This window comes from Colobus angolensis, unplaced genomic scaffold (assembly GCF_000951035.1).
Source record: "Colobus angolensis palliatus isolate OR3802 unplaced genomic scaffold, Cang.pa_1.0 Scaffold50, whole genome shotgun sequence".
In the NCBI taxonomy this organism is placed as follows: Eukaryota; Metazoa; Chordata; class Mammalia; order Primates; family Cercopithecidae; genus Colobus; species Colobus angolensis.
This window is the reverse complement of record NW_012118488.1, coordinates 1,013,424-1,024,680: the sequence shown is the minus strand read 5'-3', so window position 1 is coordinate 1,024,680 and position 11,257 is coordinate 1,013,424. Positions and strand designations below refer to the sequence as shown.

The following is an 11,257-nucleotide window of genomic DNA, read 5'->3' as shown; positions in this document are numbered from 1 at the left end:
GGGCGAGGGGTGGAAGGGAGGGTGTAGGGCTGAGGCTGCCCTGTTAGAGACTGGGACTCTCTCTCTGACCTCAGGCATGCTACTTAACCCCTCAGGTCTGTCTGTCTCTTCCCCCACAAAACAGTCAGCAGCAGTGAGCTCACAGGACAGTTGTGAGGGTGAAATGAACTAACGCTTGTACAGTGCACAATCCAGCATCTGGCTCCGAGGAAGCACCCGATAAATACTGGCCATCAGTGTTTTCATTATTACCAGTGATGTTTTTTTTCTCAAAACTCAGCAATGACTAAATGAGCCCCATCCCCTGAAAGCCCACAGAGGGAGCACAGGTCTCTTCTAACCAAAACCAGAATCAACAGTGAGGGACTGACCCCGGTGTCCACTACCATGGTGGCCTCCTCCCGACTCCCACCCCCTACACCCTCAATAGGCATTTCAATAATCCTTCACAGCACTCTTTCAAAAGCCATCCACGTCTGATTCCACTCTGGCTGATAAAGCCAGGACAGGGGCTGCTTCACCTTTTTGCAGAGGTAGAAAGTAAGTCTTGTAAGGTACTGAGCTTCCCATCACTGGGGGTATTCCAGAAAAGGGTGGGTGAAACAGAAGAACATTCAGATCTCAGAGGCCCTTGCCCCGGCCCCCTCTGCCTGGTTCACTGCCCCTGAGCCCACCCCGCAGGCTGAGCCTTGGCCCCTCTGCTGTTTGTGTGGAGAAGCGGGTAACTCACTCAAGCAAGGAGGAAAAGGGCTCCAATTTCAAGTCTCTCCGCGTTCTCCTGGCTTCTCCCGGCAGCAGCCGAGGATGGGGGAGGGAGGGGAGCAGTGTCGTTGCTCTTTTAGGAAAACGGTAATTTTAATTAAGAGGCAGACAAACGAGCGCTCTGCAGATTGTCTCAGAGCAAAGTTATTAAAAAGCCATCAAGGCGGCAGCAGCCACAGTGGCAAGGAGAGCTGCCTCCCCCAGCTGCCCACCTAGATTGTGGCTGAATAGCAGTTCAGAGAACTGGAGAAGGGCTGGAGGACATGGAACCTGAAAATAGCCCCTCTCCTAAGAAGGTAGGGCAGCACCCAGATAGGACCCAGGGTGCAGCCTGCCCAACCCTGGGCAGTAGGTGGGGATGCAAAGGGCACCTGCAATTAGGCAGCGCCTGCTGTGGGCCAAGTCTGGGCCCATCACTACTTTTTCTTTACTCTTCTCAACAATGCTGCCTGGGAGGTGTTCTTGTACCACTTTATAGGCACAAACACTGAGGCTCAGAGAGGGAAAGTGGCTCGTCCAGGCTCACACACCTAGGAAATGGCTGAAGTGGGGGTTTGAACCCAGGGCAGGCTGACTCTCAAGTCCAGTGCTCCAGGCTGCTGGTCCTGGGCCCAGATTTGGGGGCAGGGATGGCTTCCCCCGCCCATACACCCTCCTCCAGCCGGGCTCTTTGATGTCCTCTGAAGCAGCCTCAGGAGCAGCCTAATGTTACCCTTAGTCATCAAGGTCACCAGGGACTTGGAGGCCAAGTAACTGCTTGCTTGGCAGGGTCACATTATGAGGGGCCACTCCACAGGGACATAAAGTTACAAAAGAGCTGCCAGCAGGGGGAGCAGGGGCAGATAGACAGAGGACAAGCCCCCACAGCCAGGAAATCTTCCAACTCTTCAACCTCTACTTGCTCAACAATTAAGCAAAGCATCCAGGAACCTATCTGCCTTGGTTGCTGTTAGACTCTGAGCCTAGTCCAGTGCCTGGCACAGGGAAAGTGTTCAATAAGTCTTCTCCCCCCACCCCCAAGATAGAGTCTTGCTCTGTTACCTAGGCTGGAGTGCAGTGGCACAATCTCAGCTTACAGCAACCTCTGTTTCCTGGGTTCAAGCAATTCTCCTGCCTCAGCTTCCTGAGTAGCTGGGATTACAGGTGCCTGCCACCACACCAGGCTAATTTTTGTATTTTTAGTAGAAATAGGGTTTCACCATGTTGGCCAGGCCAGTCTCGAACTCCTGACCTCGTGATCCACCCGTCTCGGCCTCCCAAAGTGCTGGGATTACAGTCGTGAGCCACCGCGCCTGGCCTTTAGTAAGTCTTTATTGAATAAATGGATGAATGGATGAACAAGCAAACAATTGAATAAACGAAATGAGATCACAAGTTTGCATGTGACTGTAAGCTAAACAAAACGGTCCCATCTTCTCCCATCCCCCACCCTCTGGGCATCGCTGGAACATGGACATCCCCCCATAAGGGGTGCCCCCTTGCTCCTGATCCCTCTCCCCAGACCACAAGCCCCCTCGGCAGAGGATTCCCGCCTCTTCTCTTCACCCCAGCCCTAGCTCACATGGTGGCTTTGCAGCCCGCACACACATGTACATGCACGCGTGCTTGTACACGCACACTCACTGACATGCACACACGTGCACATACAGACATGTTCTCTACCAGCCAAAGTTCCCTCCCCAGAGTCAGGTATCGGCTGCCCCCTCCCCTGGCAAAGGCTGGGCCCACCAGGGACAGCCCCCTCCCCATTTCTGGCCCTCCAGGCTGGGGAGGAGCATCTGACTACAGAGAGCTGGCGGGAGGGGGAATCGTGGGGGGCCTCCCTCCTCCTGGCTTACTAACCTGGAGACTTTAAACAGAGGGAACAGAGTCCTGGAGGCTTCCCTCCCGCCGCACGCTGGAGCCCTGGGTGAGGGACAGGAAAGGAGGAAAGTCGTGAATGAATGCCCAGAAAGGCCCGGCTGCAGCAGAGGAGCTGGAGAGAGGAGGGGTCGGGGCAGGGGCTCCCAAAGTGGGCCGGGGCAGGGGCAGGGCCATGGGCCGTAGGCCATGAGGTTGGGGGAGGTGAAGCAGGTACAGAGCAAGGCAGAGCCTTAGGAGCTCTCCCTTTGGGGCCCCCCAGGACAGACAGGATAGAGATTGGGTGTCATAGGAAGAGCAGGGACTGAGGGGGTAGAGACACTGGTGCGAGACAGACAGGGGGACGAACAGCAGGACAACACAGAAAACATAGGGTCCCCAGAACTGGGTTCCCAGGACAGACAGCCAACAAGCCACGCCTGGTTCTCCTCCCAGAAACAGGGGGAGATGCTTTACTGGGGTGCCCAACCTAGACCACAAATGATAGCCCGCCTGCCTCCCTCATGCAAGGTTATGCCATTCTGGAAGGTTGATGGCTTCAGGGTCAGAGAGGCTTGCCATAATTGCCCTGGTGACAACCCTCTCCCCAGCCTAAGAGACCCCCATCTGCTCCAGTCCCCACTAACCCTGAGATAGCCCCGCTTCCCCTGCCTGCATTAGAGGAGACAGGCATTTCCCACCCAAAAGGCACTCACAGGTTCACACTGTGCTAGGAGCACCGACCTGCCTGAAGTCCTTCACTTAGCTACTGCCTCCGCACCCCCAACCCTCAGCCTGCCACGGCAGGGTCCCCTGCAGCTGTCCACCATGCCCCGCCCTGCAGGGAAGTCCTTTCTAAACCTACTCCACCTCCCTCATGCTGCAATACCGATTAGCCTTTTACCCTGAGGCATGCAGCAGTAAGACCTTTCCTGCCTGGAGACACTGTGGCCCGCACCTACTCAGGCACAGCCCTCCCTTGGCTGGCTCAGACTCATCTATACCCACAACACGTCTGGCTACAAGCATTCTCAGAGCCCCCTGCCAATCTCATGGTTCCAATTTTCCCACCGATTACCTAAAACGTCGACATCCCAGGGAGAAACAGCTGTTGGTACACGGACTGGGAGAAAATATTAAGAATGCTCACTAATGTGTCTAGCCCCAGAGGGCTTCCTGGATGAGGCAGTGGGAGGCACAGAAGCGAAGGCTCAGGAGCTCCAGCTTCCTTCTTACCACCAGCCCTTAGTGGCAGCTCCAGGGGCCCAGCCCCAGACAGGCTGAGTTGAGGATCTGGGTCTTAGAAAAATCTAAAGAGGCTTCTTATGTATGCCCTTTCCTCAGTGGAGGGTGGACTCTATTCAATCATTCAGTCAGACACAGGAAGAGGAGGAAGATAAAGATGTGACTATTTATTGAATGTCTACTATGTGCCAGGAACTCTGCCTAAATTACCTCATATAATCCTACTACCCACTCTGTGAGGAAGCCACTGTTATGCCCTCGATCTACAGAGACGGAAGCTGAGCTTCAGAGAGTGAAGCAACTTGCCCCAAACCACACAGCGAATGACTGTCAGCGCTGCAATTGCAGCCCAGAGCTGTCTGACTGCAGACCCTGAGCTCTTGACCCAGGAGCTAAACTGTCTCCTATCCACCCTCCCCAGTCGTTGGCTGTCTTCCTTTTGGAGGCCTCTGGGAAGTTCTGCCTAAAGTCTAACCTCTTTCTTTTGGATGCTCCAGCAGAAATTATCTCCTATGGGCAGCAAGGTAGAAGATTTCTCTTCTGTCTCTGTCCTGTCCTAAGAGTGGGAGGCAGACTGTTCTAACCTGAGGCTGCCAGTGGACCAGGATTGGAGTGAGCCATCAGGTTGAGGAGACAGGCGGGTCCGGGATTTCCTGAGCTTCATCTTTAGGTGACATCTGCCTCTCTAAGAGCCCCTTCCTGCCCCTCCCACTTCCAGGAGAGAAGAAGCTCCAGGAAGCCCCACACAAGCCCCTTCTCGTTTTACCAACCGGAAGTTCCCATGGTGCCCAGGTAGAAGAGAGCCCAGAAGTTCTGGGGTGGACAAAGTGAGAGTCTGCGGCAGTCCCCACAGCCCTTACCTTTCCACAGAGCCCTAACTTTCCATGGATAAGGGGGCTGGGGACAAGAATGGGGGACTCATCAGGCCAGCCTGGTCACTGGGTGGGGTGGAATAGGCAGGGGACGGCCCAGGAGAGAAGACAGCAAGGCCCATCCCAAGGGCTTCAAGGAGCCATGGAAGGCCTTCCCAATGAGCTGGGGTCGTTCATTCTTCCCATAAGAAGCAGAGGCTGGTGCCTGGAGTGACGTCTGCTGCGTATGCAATTATCATGCATCCTAGGGGTGAGGGGAGACTGCAGAACATGTGCCCTGGCGATCTCCCCAGCTCTGCACAAACAGAAACAGCTAGGCTCTTTCTGTGGGGTCTCTGGGTCTGGGGTCTCTCTATAAGCTGAGTCTGGGGGCCCCTCTGTGGGCCCCTGGGTCTGGGGTCTCCAGCATGCTCTGCCAGCTGGAATGGAAAAGAAGCCAGTGCCCTGGAATGCGTGTGTTTGCAGAGGTGAGAAAAACCCAACTCCCTTCCAGTCTTGGGTTATTCCACACCAGGACATACAGGCAACCGAGGCAGGTGGCGGAGGCTACCGGGAGCCAGGATAAGGCTGTGGGGGAGCTGAGCCACCAGCTTGAAGTGCCTTGTGGAAGAAAACCCGAACTGGATTATTGTCCCCAAATGGAATGGAATGTGGCACAGCCAGTTCAGCTGGGGTGGGAGGAAAACAGTGAGTTTAGAATTCAGAGGACAGCTGAATCCTTTAGCCACTCCCTTCTCCATCCCCTGGGCTGTGAGGGCAGATGTAGGCAAGGTGTGCCTTCGGAACAGGAGGGGGGCTGTCTGTAAGGCATGAGTGTGTGTGTGTGTGTGTGTGTGTGTGTGTGTGTGTACGTGCGTACATGTGTATGTATTCCAATATTCTCTTGGGCCAAATCTCCATTTTTTTTTCTTAGCTGAAGCTGGGAAACAGTCTTCCCACCCTCCATGTGGCAAAGCAATATTATCCAAGGGAGAGGAGGTAGAGAGACCCTGGGAGCGCTGGAAGGGAGCTTGAAGGTCCTCTAGTCCCACCCTCTTTTCTTATACCAAGGACACTGAAGACCAGAGAGGGCAACTAAATTGCCAAGGTCACACAGCAGTAGGGGAGACAGGCAAGCTGACTCCAGCACAATGCTTGTTCTTTACAATTTACCTCTTTGCCCTAAGGAACAGAGGAGCAGCTTCTCTCTGTCTCCTCCTCTTCTCCCTCTCCCGCAGCACTGGATCCCTCCCCAGCAGGCCCCCCTGCACTCTGGCAACCACACCAGCCACACTCCTCAGGATGCCCAAAGGTCATGTGAAAGGTCATGCTGAGCAGTCCCCTGCCCCTAGGTCCAACACTAGTCTACGGGTGCTCACAGACCACTGTCATTGAGGTGAAAGATGCAAAAATACCACCAGAGCCTCCCATCCTGGAGTGGCCACATGCTAGGAGGTTTATCTTCCTATCTAACCTTGATTCCTCCTACTACAGCGTGGGCCTGCTTCCTCTCAAGCTGTCCTATGCAGAGATGGAGGCAGGGGCAGAAAAGCAGGTTTCCAGCCTCCACACCCTTCTGTTTGCCCACCCCCAGCAGACAGGATGAGGGCAGGGTGTCCCTGGGTGGCTGGGCCCCAAGCCCAGTGCATGCGTGGGGCCCGAAGGGTGGGATGAGGGAGCAGCAGCCTGGGTATGGGGGAAACAGCTTTTCTAGGAATTGCCCCTCCAAGTCCTCATCCTCTGCAAAATCCTAACTAAGTCTCAGGCTTAGACTTCTCTAAGGATTATTATCTTCTCTGGGTTCAGAGATGTCTGTCACCTATCCCATCATAATTGATTGTTTATTATCCCAACAAGAAATTGATCGTTTATTATATGTCCGGCACTGTACGAGATGTTTTCATCTGTTGTTTCATTTAATCTTCACAAAAATTCCAGGATCAGAAACGAATCTGTCCCCTGGGACGGTCCTTCCTTAAGGCTAAGTCTAACCTTGATCTCTCCTGCTGCATTTCCCCTGGCCCAGTCCTTCTTGGTGGCATTTTTGTTCCTGTCTTCAGAGACTCTTCTCATGACTCAGTGGCCTACATGATCTTCTCCAGGCTATCAACCTTTACCCAGCCCTGCCCCAGGAGTGGGGAGATATGTAAGTAAAAGGAACCAAGGCATGCAAGGAGGCTCTGCGGGAGGTCCCCAAGAGGTCAGGTGGGGCTGCTGGAGGTAGGGGCAGGACTGGGGTGGCAGGTTCTCCTCCCTCATAATGTCCATGACCCCTGCAGGCGGTCTGGGCCCCAACTTCTGTGTGGTAGCTAAGAGGGCCCAGAGAGGCAATGAATGACCTAGTCCTTCTCAGTAACCATCTCTGAGGCTCAGGTTTCAGCATACACATCCATAGAGCCCAGGGGAATGGGCAAAAGCAGGCAGGGGCACAAGGGCAGGATTTGCCATGGGTTGAGCCTGGGAAGTGAAGCCAGAGGAGGAGCTCTGACACCTGGCTAAGCTCCCAGCAGAGGGCTAGCAGGCCCTGGGAGGGTGCACAGCCTCAAGCCCCTCTGAGGGGGACTTGAGCCCCTCAGCCTCAAGTCCCTCTGATGGGCTGCAGGGTCAGGCCTCCGTGGGGTTTTGCACCCCCTATTCTAGCCACAGGCAACTTTGGTGAATTCACCCACCACATGGCTTCTCTGTTTTGACCTTTTGCAGCAGGAATGCTGAGGGCAGGGGTCCCCTCCACTACAGTCATCCCCCCACCCTGCCCCCAGCCTGGCTGGAACATAGGGGCCAGACTCACCTCCCCAGGGAATGTTCAGGCCCAGCTTTCACCCCTCTGGGAAATCGGAGCAGCAAAAGCATGGGCCAATGGGCAAGGGGAGTTGGAATGGTGGGTGGGACTCTGGGCCGGGTGTGGGCGGCACCCTCCCCCTTCAAGCAGGCACCATTAATATATGCAAAGCATATGTAAATCACCCAGAAGAGAGACACAACACCGCTGGAATGTCACAAGAGACCTTGGAGATCAGCCAGCCCACGCCCCCTCATTTCACAGGTGAGGAAAGAGGCCCGCGCTGGGAAGGGACTTGCTCAAGGTCACGCAGACATCTGGGCACTGAGGAAGGATAAGAATGAGCTCTCCCGACTTAGTGCAGTGCTTTTTCCACCAGGGTCTTGTCTTTCTGCTGGGGGGTTTACAACATGGCAAAGGGGTCCCAGGGAGTGGATGGGGCTCCAGGCAGGCCCATCAGAGACATGGGTGGGAGATGGAGCTGAGAGGCTTCTTGGATGCCTCCCTTACCGTCTCTGCACCTGGAGATGGTCTGGTGGGTATGAGGGGCAGTGCAAGGGCAGCATAGCACCTGGGGGGCCGATGGGTGGAGGGGCAGGAGGCCGGAGGTAGGCAAAGAGAAATCTGAGGGGCAGGGGAGAAGAGCAGGGAACCTGGGGTGTTTGAGGCAGGGGAGGAAAAGCCCAATGTCAGGGCAAGGTGCCCGCTGTGGTGTGGGGAGGGGGATGGTGCCCTCAACACATACACACACACACACACACACACACACACATCCCTAAGTGCTCAACAGCCCTTCCTGGACTCTGACAATTATGGCACCTGACAGACCATAATAGTTAACCCAGGCCCATCCCTTCTAAGGACACTTCCCCGCCCCCAACTTGGCTTCTCAACCTTCCAGACAGTCCTCGAAAGCAAGGCCAGAGCTGGAGAAAGGAAGGGGCGGCAGACAATGGGAGGGGCGGTCAGAGGGAGGAAGGAAGAGGCAGAAGAAGAGACAGGGAGACAGGGTTAGAGAGAGAGAGACAGCAGGAAGGGCAGCACAGGAGAAATTGAGGGGCAGGGAGCGGCAGGGGAGGACTGGGGAGACGGAAAGGCACAGAGGGGAGATGGGGGAGGGGCGAAGACTGAGGGCATCCAGGGGAGCACTCTGGAGCCCAGGTATCGGGTAGAGGAACCCTGACCCCGAGGTTCTAGGCTGCTTGGCAGGAGTTAGGGACCATGCCCCTGCCCCTCTGCCCACCTCCCCAGAAACTCCCCTGGCTGCCAGGAACTCAGTCCTCCCTCCTTCACTGCCTCCCTCCCTTCCTCCCTCGGGGCAGGCACTGCTTCCCAGCCGAATCCGAAGCCTTCATCTCCGCTTCTCAGAGCTTGGAATGAAAGAAGGGGAAGCGAGTACAGCCCTCAAACCCGCTGACGGCCAGATTTTTATTATCTTTGCTCAAATGGGCCCTAGGAAGCCAATGAGGGATTCTTCAAAGAGCATCTAAGTGCCTCATTGAAGCCTGCACCTGCACCAGCCCACCCACAGCAGGCAGCCAGGACTTGGGGGGCACAACCTGTCCCCCACCCCCCACAAATCCTAGAGTCCAGAGCCTCGGCTACCAGGAGCCTCACCCTCAGCAGCTTGTATCCAAGCAGGGGTCCCTAGGTCAGGAAACCAGGCTTAAAGCTAGACTTAAGTCTGCTGGGCCTCTGAGGCAGTCTCTGTCCCTCTCTGGGCCTCAAGGACATAAATGAAGGAAGAAAACCGATCTCCTTGCCAGGGCTTGGAGGAGATAAATGCTTGGGATTCCTCGAAAGAGCAGCTTTTATGGCAAGCCCTGGATCCTTCCCCTGAACTCCCTGCCTGCCCAACACCCACAGGCCCCTTTGCAGGAGCGCCCCCCACCACATCTGCCTCTTCATGTGCCCCGGGCCCCGCTACCCAGGGTGACAGACGCCATGAACTGTTCTTCCTTGAGCCCCAAACTCAGCTCCCTCCGTTCAAATCCTCAACACTGTCTCCCTTCTTTCCCCAAAACCTAACCTGGGGTGGGGGTGGGGGCTCAACAAACTGGGTACTTCAAAGAGCCCAGCCCCCTCCCTCCCAAGCACTTCCAGGGCTGGGGTTTTGGCAGAGAATGCCAAGGTTGGCATGGGCAGACGGCAGCCATGCCACCCCCACCCTCTAGCTCTGACCACACTGTCGATGCCCACAGCCAAAGAAGGAATCAATGGTTCTAATTACACCCTTTTTCCAGGGTGGGTCCCTGGCGAGAGAGGGAAGAGGGAGAGAGACAGGGAAGAGGGAGAGAGAGAGAAAGAGAGAGACGGAGAGACAGGGAGAGCGCATCAGAGAGGCCCTGCATCCCAGTGCCCAACCCAGTACTCTGCACATCTTTAAGACGCCAGGAACCCAGCAGGGATCAGGCCACAGAGACCCCAGACCCTCTGCATTAGGCAAGGAGGCAAGTACAGGGGCAGGGGAAAGCCTGAGGTGGGGGTAGCTCTTTGAGAGGCTCATTCTAGCGACCCTTCCCCTAGTGGAGTATCCCCCTCCACTCAGCACTCCCCGAGGACCACAGTTGCCTTTTGCAGATAGAGCTCCAGGGCACAGAGAGTGGGAGCCAGAAGGGGGATTTGTGCCTCCATCCCAGCCTTGAGGGTCATCACAGAGAACCAGCCATCGTGGAAAGGGCGGAAGGAGCAAGAATTGTTGTGGGGGGGACTGGACAAAGACCCTCTTGTCCCCAAGGCAGGGTGGCAGGAAGCCAGGGCAAAGCCTTTGCACTTGCTGCCAATGGTGCCTGGGTGCCAGGCGGTCTGGGTGGGGATGGCGGGGTGGGGGGTAGTGGTGGTGGATCTTATTATTGGAATCCCTCCCCTTATGCCCAGAGCCCTCACCCCATCCCTTGCTTCTACCCCAGACCACTAGCTAAGTCTCTGTCCCCAGCAACTCTCAGCTTGCCTGGAGAACTCCTTCCTGTGTGAATGTCCCTTTCCGTGTCCCTGACACCTGTGCGGAGTGGCCCATCACCAACCAGAACCAGCAAAACCCCTCAAATGCACCATAGCTGCTCCCCACATACAACCACACCAGAAACCACCACCATCATAGCTGCCACCAGTGGTGACAGCCTCACAATCTCCATCAAATGCATCATCAATTTTTTAAAGACCAACAAGAGGGAAAGGGACGGGAATAAGATAAACTGAGGCACGGAATTAGACAGCAAAGCAGTTGGCTCAAGGTCACGCAGACCAAGATACCAAGAGTCGGGAAGAAGGTATCCTGACGACCCCCAAAAAGTGCTCAAACCCCACCCAAAGGAGCATTCAGGTCCACAAACCTGGAAGTCTGATCAGCTTCCCTCATTCCCAAGCCTCACCTGTTTCTCCCTTCCCCAAAACAGACAGCAGCTCCTCCATCTCCTTTTGAAAGGCTGCTGCCAGAAACCCCCAATCCCAGCTCGGGGAGCCCACTTTCCTTAAAGTTGGGGTGCTGCAGGACCTTCTTGTCCCACAACATTTGAGGAGAGGGGCTGGGAAGATTCCCCTCCTTGCACACTTCCCCGCTCCTGCTCACCTGGCTCCCCTCGGCCCCCAGGGTCCCTCGGTCCAGGCTCCTCCCTGGGAGAGCGGGCTCTGCCCTCCGCCGTCCTCTCCCACCAGGCCAGGGCAAAGCGCCGGAGGCACTGCCAGGGCTGCATGGGGAGGCGTGGGGCTGGGGGGCGCGCACCAGCAGCCTCACACGCCCCGCCGGGCCCTGAGAGCCGAGCTGCGGAGGCACCCGGCCTGT

General features: G+C 56.0%; 1 protein-coding gene across 1 annotated transcript in view; it reads right to left on the bottom strand.

Moving 5' to 3' along the window:
• SRCIN1 (SRC kinase signaling inhibitor 1) overlaps positions 1–11,257 on the bottom strand; it is a 74,460-nt gene that overhangs the window by 63,122 nt on the left and 81 nt on the right. The window contains exon 2 of the mRNA XM_011960006.1: positions 11,045–11,253. Coding sequence (XP_011815396.1) covers positions 11,045–11,168 — 124 coding nt within the window. The 5' untranslated portion in view covers positions 11,169–11,253. The remainder of the gene's footprint in view (positions 1–11,044; positions 11,254–11,257) is intronic.